This window comes from Myodes glareolus, chromosome 3 (assembly GCF_982192425.1).
Source record: "Myodes glareolus chromosome 3, mMyoGla1.1, whole genome shotgun sequence".
Lineage (NCBI taxonomy): Eukaryota > Metazoa > Chordata > Mammalia > Rodentia > Cricetidae > Myodes > Myodes glareolus.
The window spans coordinates 32,476,849-32,501,319 of record NC_142028.1 but is presented as its reverse complement, the minus strand read 5'-3'; the positions used below and the strand labels follow the sequence as shown (position 1 = coordinate 32,501,319).

At 46.1% G+C, this 24,471-nt stretch overlaps 1 protein-coding gene across 34 annotated transcripts in view; it reads right to left on the bottom strand.

Moving 5' to 3' along the window:
- The window catches only part of Cacna1c (calcium voltage-gated channel subunit alpha1 C), a 656,696-nt gene that overhangs the window by 8,131 nt on the left and 624,094 nt on the right, over positions 1-24,471 (bottom strand). For all 34 annotated transcript variants that reach the window (XM_087904356.1, XM_087904337.1, XM_087904340.1 and 31 more), the window contains 9 exons: positions 21,129-21,294; positions 20,441-20,568; positions 19,730-19,826; positions 17,636-17,738; positions 10,433-10,534; positions 7,938-8,065; positions 7,303-7,437; positions 5,696-6,048; positions 1,536-1,661 (listed from right to left, as the gene is read on the bottom strand). In XM_087904356.1, coding sequence (XP_087760482.1) covers positions 1,536-1,661; positions 5,696-6,048; positions 7,303-7,437; positions 7,938-8,065; positions 10,433-10,534; positions 17,636-17,738; positions 19,730-19,826; positions 20,441-20,568; positions 21,129-21,294 — 1,338 coding nt within the window. The remainder of the gene's footprint in view (positions 1-1,535; positions 1,662-5,695; positions 6,049-7,302; positions 7,438-7,937; positions 8,066-10,432; positions 10,535-17,635; positions 17,739-19,729; positions 19,827-20,440; positions 20,569-21,128; positions 21,295-24,471) is intronic.

Below are 24,471 nucleotides of genomic sequence, written 5' to 3'. Positions count from 1 at the left end.
AAGCATCCTATCACTGAGCTAGGCTTGAAGGCTGACACTGTGCAGCCTGCTTCCTCTGACTCCACCCCTGCGACCAAGCACAGTGATTCTAAGAACATATATCTGTGCAGGAGAGTTTGGGACATGAGGATCTCATATTCTTATTCTGCCCCAAGTCTTGCGTCCATTCCCAGCTAGGTAAGCCCTCCCCAGTACATTTTCTTCTTACTCAGCTATCCCCATTCTTGCAGACCTGACTTCCGCTTGGTCTGGTACACAACACCAGCTACACTGCTTCTGGGCTTGTTCAGTTGTCTGTGCCCCCGGGCACTGGTACTACTCTGTGGGCAGTTGGTTAGAAAGTGGTGCGGGAGAATTGTCTGTATTCAAGGTCCACATTTTCTTCCTTTTCTTAGCTTCCTAACTAGTTAGTAAAATCTCCCGGATTTGAAGCTGGCCTTTCAGGAGTTAGGTAAGTATGCAGTAAGAACAGGAATTTCTCCATCCAGGCCTTTCTTAACTTTAAGGGCCCAAGAAGCTGGTGCATACCAAAGCACTTTCAGGAATGTGAAAAGTGTGTGCAGTTGTCAGAAACGTTTCTCAAGGAGCCTAGAGAGGCACATACTTAAGCGCATACGTCATAAACAGTATTTACTCTTGTAGTACCTTTCTGTTGTTTTTTGCTGATCTTCTATTTTATTTATTGGTATCAACTATTATTAACTGCATATTTATGAGGCATGGTGTGACCATTTGACATATGTAGAGAACGTATGATGACTAAGTCTAGGTAGTTAACGCCCACTTCCTTAAACAGTAGTTTGCTGACGGGTGTATAATAAGACAGTATTTCTGGGGTGCACTGTGGCAGGACAGTACGGCATGAACGCTCCATCTTTTTACATTACTTTGTGCTTGGCACCTTTGAGGTCCTTTTTTCTAGGTATTCATAAAATATATGAATATATTGGAATTAGCATTGGAATATATGCTAATCCAATTCTGAAAGGCACTGGTCCTAGCCAGGTGGTGGCGCTGCAAGCCTTTAATCCCAGTACTTGGGAGGCAGAGGCAGGTGGATCTCTGTGAGAGTTAGAGGCCAGTCTGGTCTACAGAGCCGAGTTCCAGGATGGCCAGGGCTACACAGAGGAACCCTGTCTCAAAATAACCAAAACCAGAAAACAAAAGCACTGGTCCTTCTCACCAGATGGGCATTACAGTCACCCAGTGGATCTGGATGGAAGCGAAATAGTCCCAAGAGGTATGCCAATTGTGCCTCTTCTGGGCAGGCTTAGAAGAAGCTATTCCAGAACAAGTTTATTTAAGCATCATATATGTCTACTGACTCACACTAAGAAATACACCTATAACTTGATCTCACAGTTTAAAAACAATATTTAAAAGGCTTCCTGGAAGTGTTCCACAGTGAGGCCACCCAAACTGCAGAGGGAAGGTGTTACTGATATGCCACTGTCTACCCCAGAGGAGGGCTCTCAGCACTGCTCCCGAGCCCCCACCCTTTCCCACATTTCGGGTCACCTGGGCAGAAGGCTTACATATCTGTGGCGAGCAGGCTGGGCTCGCTGCAGTACTCGGCATCCTCACTCATCCTCACGCTGCAGGTCTCGTCGGGGAACATCTCTTGACTCACCGAGGCCGCCTGGCTCTCTCGGGAGTGGCACCTGCAGCATCCAGAGTGGAGAAGGGCATCAGCATCTTCCAGCCCTCCCCTCCCCCCGCCACTGCCTCTTCCTCAGCAAGGAGGATGACCCTGGCCACACGCAGATACAGTCCCACGGCTTCCGATGAAGCCGCAGAGCCGTAGACGCCACACGCTGTGTCAGGGCTGTGTGGGAGAGTCAGGGAGGTCTAAATTCTGCCCTAGCTCACTTACTCTTCGGCCCAAGACCTTTAGCTCACCCAGTGCCTCAGTTTTCTCCTTGATGACACTGGAGTGATGACACTTGATGACACCTGCCCCGCCTGGGGCGGAAGCCTAGTCAGTGGGCTGACTGTCACACAGCACGAGGATCTGAGTGCCATCCCAGCCCCTGTCTGGAGAAGCAGGGCACCACTAGCTGAACGGGTGAGCTCCAAGTTCAGTGAGAGATCCTGTCTCAGGGGACTGTAACTGACGAAGACATCTGACGTCAGTCTCTGGCCTCTAAACACACGCACACATGAGCGCATGCACCCCTACACAAACCCAAACATGTACGAAGACAGAAGCGGAGAAGACTTGGTTTTGAAGCAGAGTCCTGGTCTGTGCAGTCAACATAGGGCACCACAGGCTAGCTGTGGACAACTCAGCCTTTAGGTGACTGTTTGAAACATCTGGTAAGTCCCTGGATCGTATTCAGTGTGCCTTTGTTCTGACCCTGAAGTGAAGGCATGGGGAAGAAACTTCACATAGAGGGCTTGCTTTAGGCAGGCAGAATAAGCCTGAGGCTGTGCTGAGCCTGGCCTGGGTATTTCCTGAGCTAAAGAACCCGCCACACCTGGATGTGCCTTTGAATAGAATGCTGTCGCTTCTAGGACAGGTCCTCCTGCCCATTCGGCCATTTCTTCTCCAACTCTGGTCAAGTGCTCTTCCTCTCCCTGTGTGTGGTTCAGTGCTTTTCTGTAGCTCTGTTCTCATGGACCCAGCATGTCAGGGCCCTAGGTCCATGGGAACCTACTGTTGTTTACTACACAGACACGCTGTCAAAATGCCTTCTAAGTATTTATACTTAGTGCCATGCTCAGCCTCGGTCAGCTGTGAGCAACAGGAAGTCATATCTGAGTGCTGAGAATCATTTACTGTTCCTAAACAAGACATCTGCATCACTCCTTCTGAGGGGAGAATGGGTAGGAAGCTGGAGGATTCCGCTGTGTGCTGCCTTCGCACAAGCCTCAGTCTATCAGCATGCCATCATGGAGGGGTCAGGGCTCAGGAGGCCACACCCCTCCATGAGGAGCTATTGGCTGGGGGAGGAGAATGGGGCATCACCTCCAGGGTGTAACCTTTCACCCACTCTTATCCAAGCAGTCCTAACTAAACTCAGTGGGCCACATAAAAAAGAAAGTTAAGAAAATAGAAAGGAGGCGAGTGGGAGTGGAAGGAGACGAGAGAGAGTGATGGAGGGACAAATATGATGAAAATATTATATATGTGTGTGAAACTATTGAAAACTAGATAAAATGAAAGTTTAAAAAAGTTAGGGGTTTGAAAGAATAATATTCAACTTCATATGGAAAAGCAAAAAACCCAGGATCGCCAAAACAATTCTGTACAATAAAGGAACTTTTGGAGGCATCACAATCCCTGACTTCAAACTCTACTACAGAGCTACATTACTCAAAATAGCCTGGTATTGGCATAAAAATAGACAGAAAGGCCAACGGAACCAAAATCGATGGCCCAGATCTCAATTCACACACCTACAAACACCTGACTTTAGACAAAGAAACAAAAAATATAAAATGGAAAAAAGAAAGCATATTCAACAAATTGCTGGTATAACTAGATATCAACATGTAGAAGAATGAAAATAGATCCATATCTATCTTCATGCACAAAACTCAAGTCCAAATAGATCAAAGACATTAACATAAAATAAACCACACTGAACCTCATAGAAGAGAAAGTGGGAAGTACACTTCAATGCATTGGCACAGGAGACCACTTCCTAAATATAACCCCAGCAGCACAGACACTGAGAGAAACAATTAATAAATGAGACCTCCTAAAACTGAGAAGTTTCTGTATAGCAGAGGACATGGTCAACAAGACAAAACAACAGCCTACAGAATGGGAAAAGATCATCACTAACCCCACATCAGACAGAGGGCTGATCTCCAAAATATACAAAGAACTCAGGAAATTGGTCACCAAAAGAACACATAATCCAATAAAAAATTGGGATACAGACCTAAAAAGAAAACTTTCAACAGAGGAAATGGCTGAAAGACACTTAAGGATGCTCAACATCCTTAGACATCAGAGAAATACAAATCAAAACAACTTTGAGATTCCATCTTACACCTGTAAGAATGGCCAAGATCAAAAACACTGATGGCAACTTATGCTGGAGATGATGCGGGGAAAGGGAACACTCCTCCATTGCTGGTGGGAGTGCAAGGTGGTACAACCCCTATCGATATCAATATGGCCGTTTCTCAGAAAATTAGGAAACTACCTTCCTCAAGACCCAGCAATACCATTTTTGGGTACATACCCAAAGGATGCTCAATCATACCACAAGGACATGTGCTCAACTATGTTCATAGCAGCATTGTTTGTCATAGCCAGAACCTGGAAACAACCTAAATGCACCTCAACTGAAGAATGGATAAGGAAAATGTGGTACATTTACAAAATGGAGTACTACACAGCAGAAAAAAGGACATCTTGAAATTTGCAGGCAAATGGATGGAGCTAGAAAACATCATATTGAGTGAGGTAATCCAGACCCAGAAAGACAAATATATGTACTCACTTATAAGTGGCTTTTAGACATAAAGCAAAGAAAAATCAGTCTATAATTTACAATCCCAGAGAACCTAGACAACAATGAGGACCCTAAGAGAGACATACATGGATCTAATGTACATGGGAAGTAGAAAAAGAGAAGATATCCTGAGTAAATTAGGAGCAAGGGGACCATGGGAGAGGGCAGAAGGGCAGGGGAGAAGAAGAAAATGGAACAGAAAAAAATATATAGCTCAATTAAAAACAATTAAAAAGTTAAAGGTTTTTGCAAGGCATAGGAGGGAAGAGCTGGTACTAGGACTAAATCCTCAAAGGTGGGACAGAAGTGGTGTTGCAGAAAGGGTGGGGCCACCAGAACAGGCATGGGACAACTGCTTCATCTTAATAATACCCTGGGTGGAGCCAACCGTCAAAGCAGCACACTGCCTATGTGTGGAGATCTCCCGGGTCTAAGGGCTCAGCCTGCAATGTTGTTGGGTGGTTAGAGCAGCTAGTGTCCCAGAGTATATACCAGGTAGGACGGATGCTATGTCACTAGCCATTCAAATGCATGGGCCATGGAGACTTGCATGTAGCCACCTAGAAATGGGACGGTGTGAAAACCAGTGAGCAGGTATGCTGCTCTGTGGGTAGCAGATCAGGATACTTGGGATTTGAAGAGATGCCTGAAATTTGTGATTATAGTCTAGGCCAGAGGGCAAGGGAAAGAACAGTCATACTGAGAACTGGTAGGCTGGAAGGGCAGCTAGGTAAGGGTGATGAGTAAGATGCAGAGGGTGTCCTCTCCCATCCTGGCTCAGGAGCCTATGAAGCAGGTAAAGAGGGGACCTGCTGCAGCCCACGACATGCTTCCTTAAGCTATAGATGTGGATATATTGCCCAATCTCATCTGGATGAAAAGTCAGGCTTAGGGACCTGGGAAAGGGCAGGAGCTGGTTTTGTTGCACAGGCCCAAGTCACACGTTGTGGGGGGTCACAGGTCAACATGCTGAGGAGGGATGAGGGGGAAAGTACGTTAGAGGTATGGCATCTCAGAAGACATCTGTGAAACGGAGCAACATCATCACTGTCATTGCCGTGTGTGAGCGGATGGGGTGACGAGCTGGCTCCAACCTCTAGTTCAGAGTATCAGTCTCCACCAGAGATTGGCAGCTGTGCCGAGACCGAGGATCTAAGTCTGTCTTTCCTGGTGTCATCTGGCTAGGGCGTGTGAAGCCTCATGCCCAGGCCTACCCTCCTGCTTACCTCTTAGAGCTGAGCTTCCAAGCTGCCTCCGTTACCCGGACAGCAGGGGACAAGGGAGGCCCATGGCCCTCCACAGTGCTGACCGTGCTGGAGTAGCCGGTGGGGTGGGGGAAGCGACCCAGGGCAGTGTTGTTGGCGTTGTTGATGTTGGCGTTGGAGCCTGTGGATGAGTAGCTGCTGGGGGTGAAAGTGGAGTCCACCAGTTTCTCATGGGACGGCGACTCGGTGTCGCCCTGGCTGTTTCCCGTCTTGTTGATGTGCAGCGGGCGCTGGGTCGTGAAGGTCTGGGGGAAGTTGCTCCTGCTGTCGCTCTGATAGTAGCTGACGTGGTTGCCAAACAGGCCTCCAGCCCTCTGTAGACAAGAGAGAGGAGTAGGTGGAGAAGGGTTCTCCGCATTCTCTCTCTCCTCCTTCCCTCACCCCCTCTCTCGTGTACGGCAGTGGTTAAGAAGCACAGACCGCAGGAAGCCATCTTGCCCTCCAAAGAGTCACACACTCTGGGCACATGGTAGAGGGAGGACTTAGATGCTACAGGTTCCACAATTCCCTCTACATGTAGCACCAGGATACGAATTCCCTCATGGGCCTGGGCAGGCAGGAGGCTGCTGGTCTAGAAGCTTCCCTGGAAGTCTGTTCCTAAGGGAACACCAGAGACTGAGGCTGGGTTTCAAGGACAAGTCTAAGACGACTGTCCTTCACAGAAACCAGCTGCATAGCTTGGTGGAGCTCGCTGTGAGTGCTGAGGGGTAGAGAGAAGGAATGGAAGAGGCGAACCAGACTGTTTTAGTGGAAACACAATTGGTTTGTGGAGCGACAAGCTGTATCGGGCAAGTTGAAACTAAGAGGGAAGAGTTTACTGTATTGATTATATCATGGCTTCCTTTCCTGTAGGGGTTCTTTGAGATTCAAAATCAAGAACAAGCATTTCTCTCCAATATTCCTTACTTGTCCTGGAGCAAGCGGTTGGCAAGGTTTGTCTAATGTGATATCTGAAGGTCCTCGGGAGCCAGACCTGGGAACCAGGATTGGCAGGAGCTAGAGGATGGGAGCCGGTGGGCTCATGGCCCAGCAGTGTGTGAATTTTCACACTGCCTTAATGTTACTGCAGGGAAAGAGCAAGAGGCCGGGAGGGGACGCTGTGGCTTGGAGATCACATCTCCATCTTAATAAGGCAGCCACTGATGTCTAGCTGTGCATAGGAACCCACACCTAACACAGCCACTTAACCTGATTTCTTCTCTCCAAGAAAAGTCGTAAGTTTGTATTTTTACTTAGCTATGTCAAATATTCAAATAATGGTGAATAAAATAGGTTTTCAGGTTATAAGAAGCCAAGAATTCCCATGTCACACCTTCTGATGAGAAACTTCTCCAGGAAAGTATTTTTACAGAAGCAGACACCCCCTATTCTCTGATAGTTGGCCATATTTTGAGCTGCTGTGTCCTAGGAGGAAGTCATGGCACGGAGTTGGCTTAGAACAGAGGCAGGGAATCGGGAGACGGCTGACTAGGAAAACGTGGCACCCCTCAGAGAGATCAGGTGAATGCCAATTTAGCACACCATTACTCCTAACTAAACTTTGTGAAGACACTAGTCATGACACTTACCCTGAAGATGTCGTCTTCAGAGGCAGCGGACACAGCCTCCTTCATAGCCTTGTCCAACTCTTCCTCAGCGGTAAGATCCCCAGAGATGGCCCGTCGGATCTCAGGCCCAATGTCATGCAATGTGCGCAAGCCAGCCTGGAATCCAGAGGAACATGTGAAGACCCAGGTCGTTTTCACTGATCTTTAGTCAGCCAGGACCCTGTTGTTCCTCCACAAATCCCTGCCTCTCTGTTTCTCTGCCGGGCAGCTGGGCACCCATACTAGGAGATGGGCTTCCCTGGACCCCCATCCCCACCTCACCCAACCACACTAGAGCAGAAGAACCTATTCCTCTACCTAGGAGGAATGAAGACATTTTACAGACCACCAAGAATCTGCCGACTCAGGAGCAGAGGTGCTAAGAGGACTGGGGGCTGGGAAAGTTGGCAGGACGGTTGAGGGAAGGATGTGGGCAAGGATGCATGAGCGGAAGATCGCATTGCCTTCTCACTGCTACCTTCAGGGAGGATAAGAGAGCTCACAAGCTTTCTTGGGATGGGACCTGGCCTCTAGGTAGCTGGCAAGACTTGGACCTTGGCTAGGGTCAAGGGAGGTGACTTGGGCGTGAGCGTGGACACCTCCCTCCAGCCCCTCACCTGCAGGGACAGTGCGTTCCTCTGAGAGGGCTTGCCCACCAGCCCCTGCTCTTTCCGCTTCTTGAATTTTCGGAAGTACTCTTGGATCAGGAAGGTGGCATAGAACTTGCCGACTGTGACCTCGTCATCTAAGGCACAGAGAGGAGAAGAGGATGAGAGATTCCGCCAGAACGCCTTGATTGTTTGCAGCGCCGAAAGCGTCTCTAACATATTTGCTTTAATTTCTTAGTGCAAAAGAAAACACGGAGAGAGGCATATGGCTGAAAACTCCCCACACCCCTGCCTGCTTGCTCACCACCTCTCGACAGCTCATCAATCCACCAGTTTCTTGAGTTCTTTTCCAGAAATAAGCAAGCATGTTCATATCCTCCTTTTTCCAATTTTTTTTCTTCTCTCATATATTGCATCCCAAACTCAATTTCCCCTCCCTCCATTCCTCCCAGGCTCTATCCCCTCACCCACTCTCTGCTAGATCCACACCTCCATTTCCCTTCAGAAAAGGGAAGGCCTCCCAGGGATATCAATCGAACACAGCACAACAGGTTACAATAAGACTATTAAGGTTGGATTAGACAGCCCAGTAGGAGGAAAAGGGTCCCAAGAACAGGTGAAAGATTCAGAGACAGCCCTGCTTACACTGTCAGGAGTCCAACAAGAACACCAAGCCACACAATCATAACATATATGTAGAGGACCTGACTCAGACCCATGCAGGCTCCTGATGGTCACTTCAGTCTGTGAGCCCCTGTGAACCCTGCTTAGCTGATTCTGTGGGCCATGTTCTTGTGGTGCCCTTGACCCCTCTGGTTCCTACAATCCTTCCCCCTTTTCCTTTTGAATTAAGACAAGATCTCCTCATCTTGTCCAAGTGGCCTCCAATTCTTTCCCAGGAACCCAAGCGACCCATTCCCTCCTGAGTAGCTGGGACCAGAAGTGTATGTTGATGTCTGTTCCTGGCTGCTTTTTTCCCCTCATTTTCCCCCTCACAGAAAAGGAAGGTTATTATCAAGGTTACTTTCCACTTTGCTTTTTCCACCTTATTGAGTGGAAACAAGACATTACTAAGTCTTGTTGGATCCCACTACCAAATGACCAGTCTCCTAATTGCCAACACAATTCTAGTTGGGTGAGATGGGCTAGTGGCAGGGGAGTCTTCCTTCTTTAAGGTGGGTGATTTCCCTTCCAGCCAGCTCGCAGGCTTAGACCATATTGCTGGGCTGGGCACACAAGACTACACATGATCTTAGGAGTGAGTTAAATGTTAGGAAAGTCCCCAGGGGGAGTATTTCATGGGAAGCAAGTGGTCCCTTCATCTAGTCTCCCGCTCTGTGTGAGAAGAACAGATGGCTGGGCTGGGCAGCAGGACCTGCAATGACTTTCCTGTTCCTCACTGTTCCTTCAGAGTAGCCAACTCTACAGAAGTTCTGGGCTTACCATGGGGCAGGTCTCATTTCTACCTGGAAAACCCTGGAGATCCCTGACGAGGGAAATTGGGAATGAACTTGGGAGTCCTGTGTTCCCTCAGGCCTGAATTGGATGCCCGAGTCTACACCGTTCCCACTGGGAAACCCACATAGCTTCTAAGAACATCATTTCCTGGAGTGAACTTCATGAAGATGAAGCAGCAAAGCATTAGGTGACACAGGCTGACTCCTACCACACCTTGCCTTCCCCTTCTCCAATAGGAAGTCTCACCTCCCAAGGATGTTTCCGGAATCTGTAGGCTCAACTAACATGTTAATAAAATGTAAATGATACATGTAGAGTGTTGACAGTATTCAGTGTTGTCTTGTTTACATTCAACAGGTGCTCATTTTAATGTTTCATGTGAGGGTCTCATCAGTTATTATAGCTTTCTGTATGGATGTACCAGGCATTTTTATAGCGAATGCATTTGCTTTTAACATACCTCATTTTAAAGTACTCTACTAGTGCTGTGGGAATTACAAGTGCAGGCCGGGTACCTATGCATTTTACTTGGGATTACAGGAGGGATGGTGCGAAGTACTTGCTATGGAAGGAGGCTTGTGGCTTGACAGGCATGAGAAATGCTACTCTAGGGGAAAAAAAGAGCTTTTAAAAAGATGTGATGAGTTTCAGGCAATTTTCCTTCCAGAGCTCTGAAGCAACTCTAGAGCAGTCAGCCCAGAGGCTTATGGGTAAATCTATACCCATATATGGTAGAGTTCCCACAAAAGTTCTGCCAAACTCCTAAGCATGGAAGGGGCTTGCCTCTTCCCAGGGTAAATGTGGCATTACAGCAGGTTTCTAATGGGGTAGTTTGCATCCAAGCTTTTGTAGGACATAACAACCAAGTAGGGCCTCTGAGTCCACGGAAGGGTCCAGAGAAAGAAGGATCCAGAAGCACGGAGGACTCAAGCATGGAAGTCTCAAGGGCTGTCTGCACTGCCAAAGCTGGCACAGCTGGAGAAGGTGGAGAAACCCTGCAGGCTGGGCTAGAGTAGCCCTGGTCTGGGAATGCAGGGAACACTCACCACCTGCAGGGGGCACCACCTGGTCCAACAGCTTCATGCTGGTCCTCTTCCAGATTTTCTTGATGATGGCCCGCAGCTCCTCATTGGCTTGTTCTAGGTTTCCTGATAGGAGGAAGTGCAGACTGAAAACACCCGGGCCCCTGACTGCACTGGGAAGCCCCACGAGTCACCCTGACTCATCACATTCTGCTCCCCAATCTTCCTATTTTCTAGTTCCTTCCATTTTCCCTTCCCAGATCTCTTTACTTACTTCCTTTCCTTGTGACTTTCCTCTCTTGCCTTGTCCAAAGCCATTCTCCTCCATTTCCTACTCCACTGTAAGACAGCTCAAAGCCCACCCCCAGCCCCCAGCTGTGTTCCCTCCTGCTTAGTGCTGAAGAGTCTGATGGTGCCTGCAGACACTCATAGTTCAGCTCTGATCCGTTTGCACTGCAGGGCAGCATCAAGGCTGATCCTGATGCTGACATTTTACAATGACCTCTGTGGTGACCCAAAGGGAGTGGCACTATTAGGAGGTGTGGCCTTATTGGAGTGGGTGTGGTCTTGTTGGAGGAAGTGTGTCACTGTGGGGGCGGGCTTTGAAGTCTTTCTCAAGTTTCACTCAATGTCAGTTGACTTTCTGTTGCCTGCAAGATGTAGCATTCTCAGCTTCAGCACTGTATCTGCCTGCACGTCACCATGCTCCCCACCATGATGATAATGCACTGAACCTCTGAAACAGTAAGTGAGCCATCCTCAAGTAAATGTTTCGTTTATAAGAGTTGCCATGGTCATGGTGTCTCTTCACAGCAATAGTAAACCCTAAGACAGAAGTTGGTACCAAAAGTGGGGAATTGATGTGCTAAGCCTGACCATGCTTTTGTATGGAGTAATGTGGACTTTGGTACTCTGGGTCAGGCAAGCAGTAGAATGCTTTAAGCACTGCTTACTTGGGCATACTAGAAGGAGAATGAAGGACAATGGTTTGAAATGTCAAAAGCTGGCACAAGAGGCTTCAGAGAAGACTTTTAGTATGTTGTCTAGAAATTGTTCTTGTGATATTTTGGTGGAAAGAGTAGCTGCCTTTTGTCCTTGTCCAAATGATCTACCTGAGGTTAAAGTGAAGAGTTTTGGATTAATTACCATGGCAGGAGAAATCTTAAAACAGCCTACTAAAAACTCTGTTGTGTGATTATTAGTGGTAACTCGAAAAAAGATGCATAATGAAAAGGAGCAAGCTGAGCAGGGTAAATTACAAAATGTAAATTTTGAGGGGGAGAAGAGCATTAGGAAGTGGAATGGACCTAAATTCTTTGTTCAAGGAGATAAATGGATTGAGGAATGAAAAAAAGGGAGTGGGGACCTCAGGACAAGATCCTACACAGATAAGTTCTCGACTTGTGGAATGGAATAAATGAAAGTTTAGAGTCACAGGTGTTGGTGCACGCCTTTAATCCCAGCACTGGGAAGGCAGAGGCTGGTGGATCTCTGAGTTTGAGACCAGCCTGGTCTAAACAGCAAGTTCAAGGACAGCCAAACTTAGGCAGTGAAGGAAAACAGAAAGCTGGCGAAGATGTAATTAAACATGGGGGCCAGGTTTTAGCTCCAGTAAGCAGCAGAACTTGGCAACTTTGGCCACATGGTTCTGGCTTTAGCGTCAAGGATAGAAGAAATGGGTTATAGAATTTGCCTCTGCACCCAAAGAAAGTCACTGAGGCCAGGAATGTGTCAGAGGTGTAGAGAGACCATCGCCTAAAGCTGTGAAGTTGAAGCCTGGATTGCCTTGGAGACCCCAAGAGGTTAGAAATGTCAGAGTCTTGGGATACCTGACAAAGAGAGCTGATCACAGGGAGTAGAACCAGCCCAAGAGAAAGAAGTGTGCTGCAGTCAACAAAGCTGAATGGAGTTGGAGATCTGAAGAACATTTGACATTAGACATGAAGATGCAGAGTTTGGAGTTTTCACAGCTGGTTTTTGGTCTTGCTTTGGTCCAATATTTCCTTGCTATGCTCCCTTCCCTATGTTTTGAAATGGTAATGTATATCCTGTGACATTATATGTTGGAAGTATATGATCTGATATTTGAGTTTGATTTTTACAAGTGATTACAGTTAAGAGATTGTCATGCTTCTCAGAAGAGACTTTGGACTTTGAAATCAGTTTGAGACTGTTATAGACTATGGGGAATTTTGAAATTGGACTGAATACATTTTTGCATTATGATATGGCTATAAGCCTTTGGGGGACAGGGAGTGGAATGTGGTGGTTTGAAAGAAAATGGCCCCCAAAGACAGTGGCACTAATAGGAGGTATGGCCTTACTGGAATAGATGTGGTCTTGTTGGAGGAAGTGTGTCATTGTGGAGGTGGGCTTTGAGATATTTTTCTCAAGCTTCACTCAGTGTGAAAGTCAGTTGACTTCCTGTTGCCTGCGCTATACAGCACCCTCAGCTTCGTCACCAAGCCTGTCTGCATGCCACCATACTCCCCTTCATGACCATAATGAATTGAACCTCTGAAACTGTAAGTGAGCCACCCTCAATTAAACGTTTCCTTTCTCAGAGTTGCTGTGGTCCTGGTGTCTCTTCACAGCAATAGTAAACCCTAACTATGACAATCTCCTTGTGCGGTTGCAGGAAACGGAGATGTTTTGACGAAGGACGATCCACTCCTGCCCCCCACATACACAACACAGGGGCACCCATGTGTCCAAAGGATCTCTGCTGAGTCCCCCAGGGGAGGACTGTAAAAAACTAACGGTGGAGGCAGAGGCCTGGAGGCCTATACTCTGGAGTTTGGATGAGATGCATGCTGCCTGGGACACTGGTCTCATGCTGGTGGAGAAGCAAAGTTAAAAAGTAATCATAAGAGGAGATGTGCTAGATAGGATTGCAGGGTTCTCCCAATGATACCTGCCCCTTGCGATCAGTGTGCATGCACTGTGTAATCCTGCGGAGGGGCTGCACACCAACAGAATGGGCTTAGCTGTGACACCTTCTCCTGGTTTAATTAGTGCGCCTAGTTTGGTTTTGACAGTCCCTGAGTAGAACACCTCACTTCTCCACAGCGGGATTTCTGATAGAACTGTGAATTAGTAACTGGGTGTTCTTCGAAGTTGTGGAGTGTATGGGGTTTGCTGCATAGCACTGGGAAGAGGATATGGCTGGCAGTAACATCTATCATATGGGAGTTGATGGCGAACAATGTGAGCTATGGGGTCAGACTGCCCCCGAGTTCAAACCCAGCTGCGGATTGGTGTGTGTGAACAAGCAGAGGCACTCATGAGGCACTGCCTCTGCTTAAATGATGGCTCCTGAGCATGCTGAGCACCAAATACAAACTGCACCTGAAGCCAGAACACTTCCTGGACATTCCAACATCAGTTCCCTTCACTAAAGATCATTCATAGCTTTTTTTTTTTTTTTTTGGTTTGTTTTCTGAAACAAAAACTTGTTATGGTTCCCTGATTTGCCTCAAACTCATAATCTTCCTGTGTTGGGCTTTCAAATCCTGGGATTACAGATATGTCCTACCATGCTGGACTTGGTTTCTGACACACGCAGTGAAATAATCCTGACTATAACAATGTGTAAATGAATTTATCTTCTGTATTGGGTTGAAAGGAGCACCCCCAAACTCACGTCTACCTGAAAACTCAGAATGTGAATTTATCTAGTGTGGTAGTTTGAACGTAACTGGCCCTCGTAAGCTCACAGGGAGTTAGCACTATTAGTAGGTGCGGCCTTGTAGGAGGAAGTGAGTCACTGTGGGGGGTGGATTTTGAGGTCTTCTCTGTTCAACTTTCACTCAGTGTGACACTCAGTTCACTTCCTGCTGTCTTCAGATCAAGATGACTCTCAGTTCCTTCTCCAGCACCATGTCTGCCTGCAGGCAGTCATACTCCCAGCTGCCATGCTCCCTGCCATGGCGATAAAGGATTAAACCTCTGAAACTGTAAGCCATCACTTCAATTAAATGTTTTCTTTGTAAGAGATGCTGTGGTCATGGTGTCTCTTCACAGCAACAGAAACCCTAACTAAGACAGAAGTTGGTACTGGGAGTAGGGTATTGTTGTGATAGACCTGACCACACTTTTTGTTCAAAGGAATATAGACCTTGGGACTGCGGACTAGAAAAGCAGTTGAATGCTTAAAGTGCTACTTTATAGGCCATACTAGTAGGAGCATGAAAGACAATGGCGCTGAATAAGGTTCGAGGAACTGTGGGGCCTTGCTTAAGAGGTTTCAGAGGAGAAGACTTTTAGTGTATTGGATAGAGATTGTTCTTGCAGAATTTTGGTGAATAATGTGGCTGCTTTTCACCCTTGCCCAAAAAGTCTGCTTGCAGCTAAATTGAAGAATTTTGGATTAATTTCCTTGGGAGAAGAAATCTCAAAACAGCCCAGTACAGATTCTGTTGTATGGTTATTATTAGTGTTAGCTCTAACAAAGATTTATAATGAAAAGGAGCAAGCTGAGAAAGTGTAAATACGAGATGTACAATTTGAGGAGAAAAATAGCATCAGGAAGTAGAATGGAGCTAAATCCTATGTTCAAGGAAACAAGTAGGTCATATTAGGTCATATTGTGAAGAGGGTGTCAGAGACTAAGGGATGGAGCCATGTACCTGAGCCACCTGAAGCCAGAGAGACATGGAACCCATTCTCCCTCAGGGCCTCCGGAAAGAACCAGCCTGCCAACACCTTAGTTTGGGTAGTTCCTCTCTTAAATTATGAGAGGGATCAAGTTCGTGATCATTTAGTTAGACCTAAGGAACAAATGTATCTTCCAAAGGATCCTACACATTTTTTTAGGTTTTTATTTATTTTCTTAACAACTCAATGTAACTGGAATTTCACCAATAATTGCTTCATATTGTCAATGTTTTATTTTTATTGTTTTGTTTCTGGTGTTGGGGTCTGAATCTTGGACCTTGTGCATGCTAGGCACCTGCTCTACCACTGAGCTACATTCCAAACTCTAATTTAAATACCTTCTTCCTTTAGTGTTCTGATAGAAAATCTTATTCAGCTTGGTACCTGGCTTAGGATAAGATTTCTGGTTCTCAGGGTACATGTTATTTTTTTCTAGTTACTTCTACTTCTTATAAATGCCTGAAGGGTGAGTGAAGACTGATCTGTCTTATCTCTGTAAATGCTGGTGTTTTCTCCCGTCTCTTGCCTGGGTGTGGTGTTGACCCCCGGTCTTATGGAACAAGTTCATAGAAGGCCTCTTTTGGATGAAGGCTCAGTCTCGAATACTGGGGTATTACAAACCCTTGGCGGCTGTTCCCAAGAGTCTTTATGTTTAAGTGTTTTTCTTTAATTCTTAATTAACTGTATGTCCCACTGGCTGGCTTCTCCCCTTAGGATTTCCCATTTGCTAACAGTGCTTCTCTGCGGTTGAGTGCTTGGCAACCCTTCAGGTACTGGCATTATTTCATCGAGATCTGGTTTGCCTGTGCAACACATCTTCAGCATCACTAAATCTTGGCTGCTATGCACAAGTCCTTTTTATTCCTTCCTGGAGCCAAAACCCACATTATTAGTTTCTATCAAGCCTTAAGTATCACAACATACTCCTTCTAGCAGGCATTCTGTCTTTTCTCCTTGGAAAAGGAAGTCCCTCCCTGGGAATGGAAAGGAAGTAATATTCACTGTAGAAAATCTGGAAAGATCAGAGTTGAAAGAAGAATGTTCCACTACAAAGATATTCAATATTAATTTATCAGCACAATACTTCCAGTTTTGTCTGTTATGTACATGTGTGCATTAAGTGTGCATTAGATTCTCTCATCAGCAACAGGCCTATTTATATCTACTCCCAGATTGAAGTTTTGCACTAACCACTAATGGAATTTTTTTTTGCCTTTTGTTTTTTTTTTAGTTTACCAGGAAAATTTGATCCATTTTTGTTTATTTTTTTTAAAGATTTATTTATTTATTTTGTTTACAGTGTTCTGTCTGCATGTGCGCCTGCAGGCCAGAAGAGGGCACCAGATTTCATTACAGATGGTTGTGAGCCATCATGCGGTTGCTGGGAATTGAACTCAGGACCTCTGGAAGAACAATCAGTGCTCTTACCTCCGAGCCATCTCTCCAGCCCTCCATTTTTGTTTATTAAAGTTTGGCTCATTATCCTGACTTGTATCTTGCAGGTTTGGTTTTTGGTTCCCTCATGTCTGTTACTCTCTGGAAGAGTACAACTAAAGAAGCCACCTCTCTGGGTGACCCTGTGAAATAAATGCCAGGTGCCACTGCCTTTCATTATTGCACAATATGGAAACTGAATCAAGGCAGCAAGTAGTTACACAATGCTGTGCCCTGTCGTGTGTGATGCCCAGTGCCCTTCCACTGCACCAAGGACCCCGGCTGGAAGCCTGGGGCTCTCAGGTTGCACTAGCGGTGTCAATCTCTAGTTCATACATGAGAAGTGGATGCAGCTATCTCCAAATGCAGGTTCCCAAGCTCTCCTTCAGACATGTGGAGTCACAGATTCACCCAGTGCTTCTATTTAGCCTTTTGAGCATTTCACGATTCTGAGGTCTTTGCTCACTCTTACGAGGTACTTAAGCTGGGTCTTGGGGAGCAGCATCATCTTCTGAGCTGTGTACACACAGCCTATCCCAGAGCAGTTCAAGGTACTTGTCAGTGAGATGACAAAAGATACCTTCAACAGGACTGCTTCTAACCCATGGGGCAGCTCTTAGCCCCTCTACTGTATGCAGTCTGAGGGGCTACCGTCTGAGTAGTAGCTTAGCTCATGTAGGATTGTAACTATTAACAACTGCAGGCAATGACCTCTATTTACCACAGTCACTGCTTGTCACTGTCACCTTTCCAACATAGGTCCTTTTAATTTCAGAAGATATTTGAATGTTAGGGAGACAGGCCTGTCGTTAATACAAGTCCATTGGAATAGGGCTTGGCCCTGCTCTGCATAACAACCATCTCTTCCGTGTTTTGTATTAAACCTTCAGTCCTCAGGAGGTTACCAGGGCAATTTCTAGGGTTTGATGGAAAAGAAAAGTTCAAAATAAATAAGCTATGGCAAGGGGGATATTTAGGAACCAAGGAAGACGTAAGCGTGATGCACCTCATGGAGAGTCGGCGTGCAGGCTCTTGATGTTATTCTGCTCTGATGCTGTGTAGGCAGCAGCATCTTTTCGGTGGGGATGCTAGACCTTCCCATGCACCCTCCTCCCAGAGGTCCACGAGAGCCTTTACCTTCTGTTTTGATCCTCAGAGCTGTCCTGACCAAGGCAAACAGGGTAGCATTGAACATGACTGTCCCATCGCTGTTCAGAGGCATGTTCATGGACACCAGGCGCTGGAGGGAAAAGGAGGCTCAATCAGTGACAAGGACAGGCAATTCTTAAAGGCTCTGCACAACTCTTGTGGCAGGGAGGCTGGGAGGTCCCTGGAAACTTGGGTGGGTGCTGTTGGGAGTAGGAGGGGTACGTATGTGGTCACCAGAGTGTTTCCAAAGCTTTTCCAGGGAGAAACTAGGCTTTGGGGTAAGAACTCTTGTGCCTCTACATTCCTTACATCCTTGGTTCCACAATGGGCTCCTTCCTGTTCTGTGCTCGGGTTTACAGACACAGCTATGCTATCTTCCAGCAGCAAGAACAGCCACTTGCCTGCCTGTCAGACAGAAGTATCCAACTCCAAATAAAGGGACTAGGAGATGGCTATGTGGGGACAGAATACCCTCTCTCTGCATATAGACACATTTATCTATACTTTAGTCCTGGTCCCAAATTCACCACCCAAACAGGATTCTGTTGTTCTTCACCCCAAAACATGCCCCCTTGGCCTCCTCCTCCCTTGGTGAGCCGGCAGTACACAAAGGGGTCATCGGGAGAAAGAACAGTATGATGCCCACTGTAGATGGCAGTGATGTCTTCCCTCAGACCACATGGCGCCTTCCTGTGGATATCCTGTCAAGGGTTGTATTTTTCCCGAGTGAATGCATCATGTGAATCTTGCAGACACCAAGGTAGAAAGCGTCAGTCTTGGCTTTTGGACCTGACAGACCCATGTGGCCGTCATGACCTGTACACTCCAGCTCCCTCCAGACTGTTTGATCTTACATTTGATTTGTACTTCCTACAGCTTGAATCCTAAATGTCATCCAAAGACCATGCCATAAAAGCTCAGTCCCCAGCCTCAGTACTCTTGGGAAGTGGTGGACCCTTTAGGAGGTGGGGCCTGGTGGGAAGAAGTTATGGGAAACCATGCCCTTGAGGAGGGTATTAGGATCTTGGTTTTTCTATTTTGCTACTTCTCTCCTTCTGAGGTCCTGAGCTGAGTGTGCTTCTTTCTCAACTGTAATGTTCCAAAGCTGCTACAGACCCAAAGCTCAGGCCTGATGATCACAGACTGAAGCCTCCAAAACTCTCAGTCAAAAGAAACTTTTTTTTTTAAAATACAGGTTGAGCAACTTTGGTACTTGTCACAGCACCAGGAAACAGAATGACAGAATGCTCCTGTTTCTCACATTTTCAAGACTCTTGGAGTTCTTTCTGGAATAAAGTGGGGTTCTGATGAGGAAAATTGGGCTATCACAGAACATAAATAAAAGTTCCATGCCTCCTAAACTCCATTTCCCACAGATGGGTTATCCAAGGAGCTCAATTATTGGCCATTTGTGCTTCTTCTTCTCTATGGCTCGACTCTCTGCCATTGCTTTCCCCAACTCTTCCCAAGCTCATCACAATTCTCACTGGAAACACAACGGGGAGGACGGAGGCAGATGGTCACCCAAGTCAGCTCTTCTCAGCAGCTCCAGGGCCACGAGGCAGGATCTAGAGCAGGTTTAGGGTCCCTCCTCTTTAGGTCAGTCAGAAGCTGTTTATCAGTGCCCAATGCATCTTTTTCAGCGGTTCAGGATCATAGATTCATTTAGGAATTTGATAGAAACAGCAGGTCCTTGTGTGGGTAAAGTCTGTATTTTGGGGATGATACATCACTTGTGGCCTTTCTGACAGTTCTCTGACTTCAGGTCAAAGTTTCTAGTCCATCACCCTAGGTAAGGAGAGTCACCTGAGGCCTGGGCCGTGCAGCCTGAGGGGCCAAATAAACCCTTTATCCACATAGGATATCTGTTTCCCTCACTGAGGAACAAGGGATTCATTGTGACAGTTGTTCTTTGAAAGCCTTGGGACTTTAGCTCTGGAAGGTCCTTAAAATAGAATCTGGTTCACATTTATTTCTTTAAATACCAAAAATATCTTTATTCCCTAAATAATCACAAAGGCAAACAGGTATCCAGCCTCCCATATTTGTCCTTTCCCCTCAGTAGCCCAGGACATTTCTTACTTTGCAGGCCACACGGTGTGGACACAGCTTCCCAAAACCCAAGGGGGGCTGAATTCGACGGAGGAGGGTCACCACATCCAAGTGTTTGATCCGACCCCTAGAGAAGGAAGGAGAGAAGGAAAGGAAGTTAGAAGCCCAGGGCTTGTGTACTGGGGTGGGGCCAGATGTAGAAGCATTCCCTGCAGGGTCCTGGAAGGCCCTGGGCAGTGCAGAGATCCATTATAGAACGGCAAACCCAGGGTGCGTGTTACTGTTCTTGTTTCAGCAGAAGTTTGTTAGTGCTGTGCTCCAGGTAGAAGGGATTCGAGCAGTGCCATTAAATCCCAGGATGTATTTGTTGCTCCATCAACTAACCATTGGGCCAGAAGGCATTTTAGGGATACTCAGTTAACAGTTATGGGTAAACGGGAGTTTCCATAAACTTGAGGTCAAGCTGGCACTGAAATCTACCTAACCCGAAATGACCCAATGGAAGCATTACTAGTTTCATCTGATGTTAGAGTTTTTTATTTTTTTCCATTCACCTGATATGCTCACCAGGTGTAAGAATGGTACCTGGTCTCCTCCTGCTGGCTTTTGACTCTGGGTCTGATACATTCCAGGGTTTTCAGTTGCTAAAACCCTCAATGTTGACCCCTCTTGGATCTCTTCAACAGGTCACTCAGCCCCTTCTCAGCTTGGGGGTTTTGGGTTTCCCCTCTAGGAACTTACTTGGCTTCGGGGTCATACTCGGCCCAGATTCTTTTGAATTCATCCAGATGGTGGGGACCAAGGATAGACCAATCCCGTGTCAGGTAGTCAAAGTTGTCCATGATAACTGCTACAAAGAGGTTGATGATCTGCAGGGAACAGTTGGTACACTAAGGGGCTTTGCCAAGACTCTTACACATTTGCTGCCTAAGCCCACTTCACCAGCCAGTGCCCAGGCAGGCCAGAAACCAACGTTTCTAAGTATCAGCAATATGTTAGCATTTAGGATGCCAACGGCCAGAATCTGGGTCTTGTGGACATGAGCTTAACACTATTCCCCTGAACATCAGGAGGGATGAATCCTACATGTAAACAGAACAACTTCCTTTGTACCAGGTTACCAGGGACAGAGAGGGGCTTTGTCTGGTCACCTTTCCCTCACTCCTGAGCAAGGCATCAGAGACACAGAAGTTCATTCAGGGCTTCCATTCATCCTTGTCTTCTAGAACAACGCTACTGTGACAAGAGCCATGAATGGACAGGAGCTGAGTTGTTCTGTGCCAACACTTCTGGCCCTTCTCAGGGATGAGATGTCTCTACTCCTTCAGTCTTCCCAAGACAGCTCTTATGCTGGGATTTCCCTGACCCCACGCTGCCCTGTAACTGCCCGCTCCCCATTTCTGTGCTCTTGAGTCCCATCTCAGCTTACCAGGAAGGCACAGAGCATGTAGAAGCTGATGAAGTAGAAGACGGCGAAGCTGCTGCCACAGGGTGTCTCCCCTTCCGTGCTGTTGCTGGGCTCAGACTCTGGGGCACACTTCTTGCCCGGCATACAGGCCAGCATGATATCCTGCCAGGCTTCCCCAGTGGCACACCTAGACAAGAGAGGCAAGAGAGTCCAACCTCAGCCTGCCACTCTCACCCATGCAGGCAAAGCTGCCTCCGCCTCACCTCCTGGGAGGAATCGCTAAAAGGAATTGAGCATTTGGTGCTCCCTGGGCGCTGATCGTCATGTTCACTAAATATGGAACTACAAAGCATCGTTTCAGGAAGCTCCTGAGAACTTGTTCTCTTATCTATGTGAAGTTTTTAGATGCAGCCATGAAGACATATTTTAGCTGCAGTTCATTTTCACTGCTACACAGGAGTACCCTCCGTGCGTATGTTAACATGTCCACCCTTGCGTTGTGAGAAAGCCTGTTTTGGCGGTCATAGCTAACACCGTAGCAAGCATGCCGGTCCATGTCTTGGGTGTCTGCTCAGGAATGGAACTACCACGTGGAGATGCTTCATGTCTTCGTCTTTACCAGGTGGCACTTGTCTGGCTTAGACCAGTGTCACTGCAGACAGATCAGCTCTTGGTGTTAGAGAATTCTAAACAATGTCCTCAGAGGGTAGTGTGGACTGATATGTCACTGCTTCAAATTTGGCTTTTCTGGGCCAGCCTGGGCTATATGAGGTCCTATCTCAAAAAGAAATAAAATAAACATCTTCCTTAAAAATGGTTTTAAAATGATTAGTAGGTTGAGAGATTTGATTCTGTCTCCTCTTGATGGCATGTTCATGGCTTTGCTCCTGTGACTCATGGGCTACGTATCTTCTTGTTTATTCAAGGAGTCCTTGGCACGGCCACATGAATTCCGTTGTTAGCTACATCCACTATACATATCTCATTCCAGATATGGCTTGTCTCTAGCTTAACTCATTTTAATTGCCATATACATTTGCTCTGTTTGGAGCACCACCACCCCTGCTGAGGCTCTCAGTTCAGGACCCATGCTCTCAAGGCAGGGACTTTACCCACCATCCTTCTCATATTGTTGCACTGGATAGAGCTTTCAACAAAATACTGACTAGACAAAGTGACAGCACAATGTGTCTATTGTATTTATTAACTGGTTCTCACAAGCTGGCTCTCCCACCTCCCTGATCATGAAGTTGACTTGCTTCCCTTTTCCACCTGAATTAGCCTTTGTCTACAGATGGCTGTACCCCACACTGTAGTGTTTGTGACTTCTTGCTTCTCTTAAAAAAAAAAAAATCAGTACTAGTTCATCTTCCAGCTGAGTGGGGAGGTTCCCGCCTCTTTCCTTTTCTGAGACTTTGGATGACTCGGAATGATTTAGTGCTGGATCACAGATGAAAACACAGCAGCGTGGGCCTTGTAAAGGCTGTGATTTTGACAACCTTTTCAATATCTATTGTAGCTAATGAGACTAATTTATTGAGAGCAATTTTGGTGTTAGTCTACACCTGGGAGGGAAGGCTGCTTTCTCTGATAAGCTGGAACTAATGGATGCGCTCACTTTGATTTATGTGAATAATTAGCAGTCCAGAAAACTACACTCGGACATTTTTTCAAAGAATAATTTGTTCTTTAAATTTATAGTAGTTTCTTGATTTATCAATGCTTTCCCAGTTAATAGCATTACTATCAAAATCAATTTATTGCTGCCCAAATATTCCTGGGTGTGTGGTCTTCCCCTGAAGCAACATTTTCCTTAACAAAATTTTTGTAATCCACATTTTCCTAGATAAAAGCATGTACTTCAGCTGGGTGTAGCGGCACACACCTTTAATCCCAACACTCCTGAGACAGAGGCAGAGGCAGGCAGATCTCTGTGAGTCTGAGGCCAGCCTAGTTTACATAATAAGTTCCATGCCAGCCAGAATAGGCAGAGAGACCCTGAATAAATAATAATAATAATAACAATAACAATAATAATAAAGAAGCACCTACTTCATTTAGATTCTCAAACAGATTGGCATAAATTTGCTAATAGTACTTTCTGCTTTAGTTGTTGAACTTTGTTGTTGCTTGCTTCTTTCTCAAGGTCTGATCTTATTTTGCAAACCTTCAATTTGACTGGCTTTGGTCAGAAGTAGAGACAGATGGGATGGCTTCAGCGAGAACAGTCCCATCGCTTGGCAACTGATTCCTCGCTTCCCTAGTTTTATTTATTTTTTAGTGTATTTGGGCATTTTGCTTTTTCCTTCCTTCCTTCTTTCCTCCTTCCTTCCTTTCCTTTTTTTAGTACATTGTTTCCCCTAGAGCAACAGGCTAGTGTTCATGTTGCAGGACACTGAGGGAGGCAGGATTCAGACTCCTGGGTGCTCTGGTCCAGGGTAAACAAAGGTTTACCTCTTTCTTTGTGGGTCTCTTCACAAAATATTGGTGAAGTAACCTTAAGGAGATTGAAATGTTTGTGTATCTTGCCAACTTTGGAGTCCAGATAATGAGATGATCAGGAATATCCTTCTGCCTTTTCCTTAAAGTAACCAAAAGCAAGATACTAGCAACATGGGGCAGGATTTACATATACTTTCCTCCAGCACACATTGGCCCACAATAACAAGAAGGCCCACTCCTCGGTGCAGGAAAGCAGCCCTGCTTCGGATGCCATTCTCAAATTTATTCAGTGCACACAGCCTCTCAGCGACCTGAGTGTCAGAGGCCACTTCTGCGGCCACATGCTCCTTGTAGGAGTTACAACGTTTGTGTTTACTGCCTGCTTTAAAAAATTTCCGGCAGCCAGTGGCCAGAAATATGTGTAGCTTCCTTCATTCAGAAGTAGATGATCACCCCAGAGATGAGGTAAAAATGAGACACAAAATTCACTCATCATTCTAAAAATCATTTCCACACCCACAATTATGCTGCACTCCCATGCTTAGTCTTGTGCTTTTGTTTTATTAGTGTTTATATTTAATAAATGCATATTTACTTATTGGTATTTTCAAAGAATCATCTTCTAAGGATTAAAAAAAATCTAGTTTTGTTTTATTTTTATTTTGGCAGCTTACACTTTTATTTTCATGAGTGAACTCCTTCATAATTTGGGATTATTTTTGATGTTCATTTGCCCATCTGTTTATCTCATATAATCTCCTAAGTAAGGACACCTGGGCTCTCATTTTAGTTGGCATTGACCAGTCATCTCGTCCTGACTCCTGCTCCCATGAGAGAAGCTGTACTGTCAACTCACGCTGATTAGGGGAGTGTCTTAACATTTTACGTGGGCAGATTTTACAGGGGCTGATTCTGTGCATAA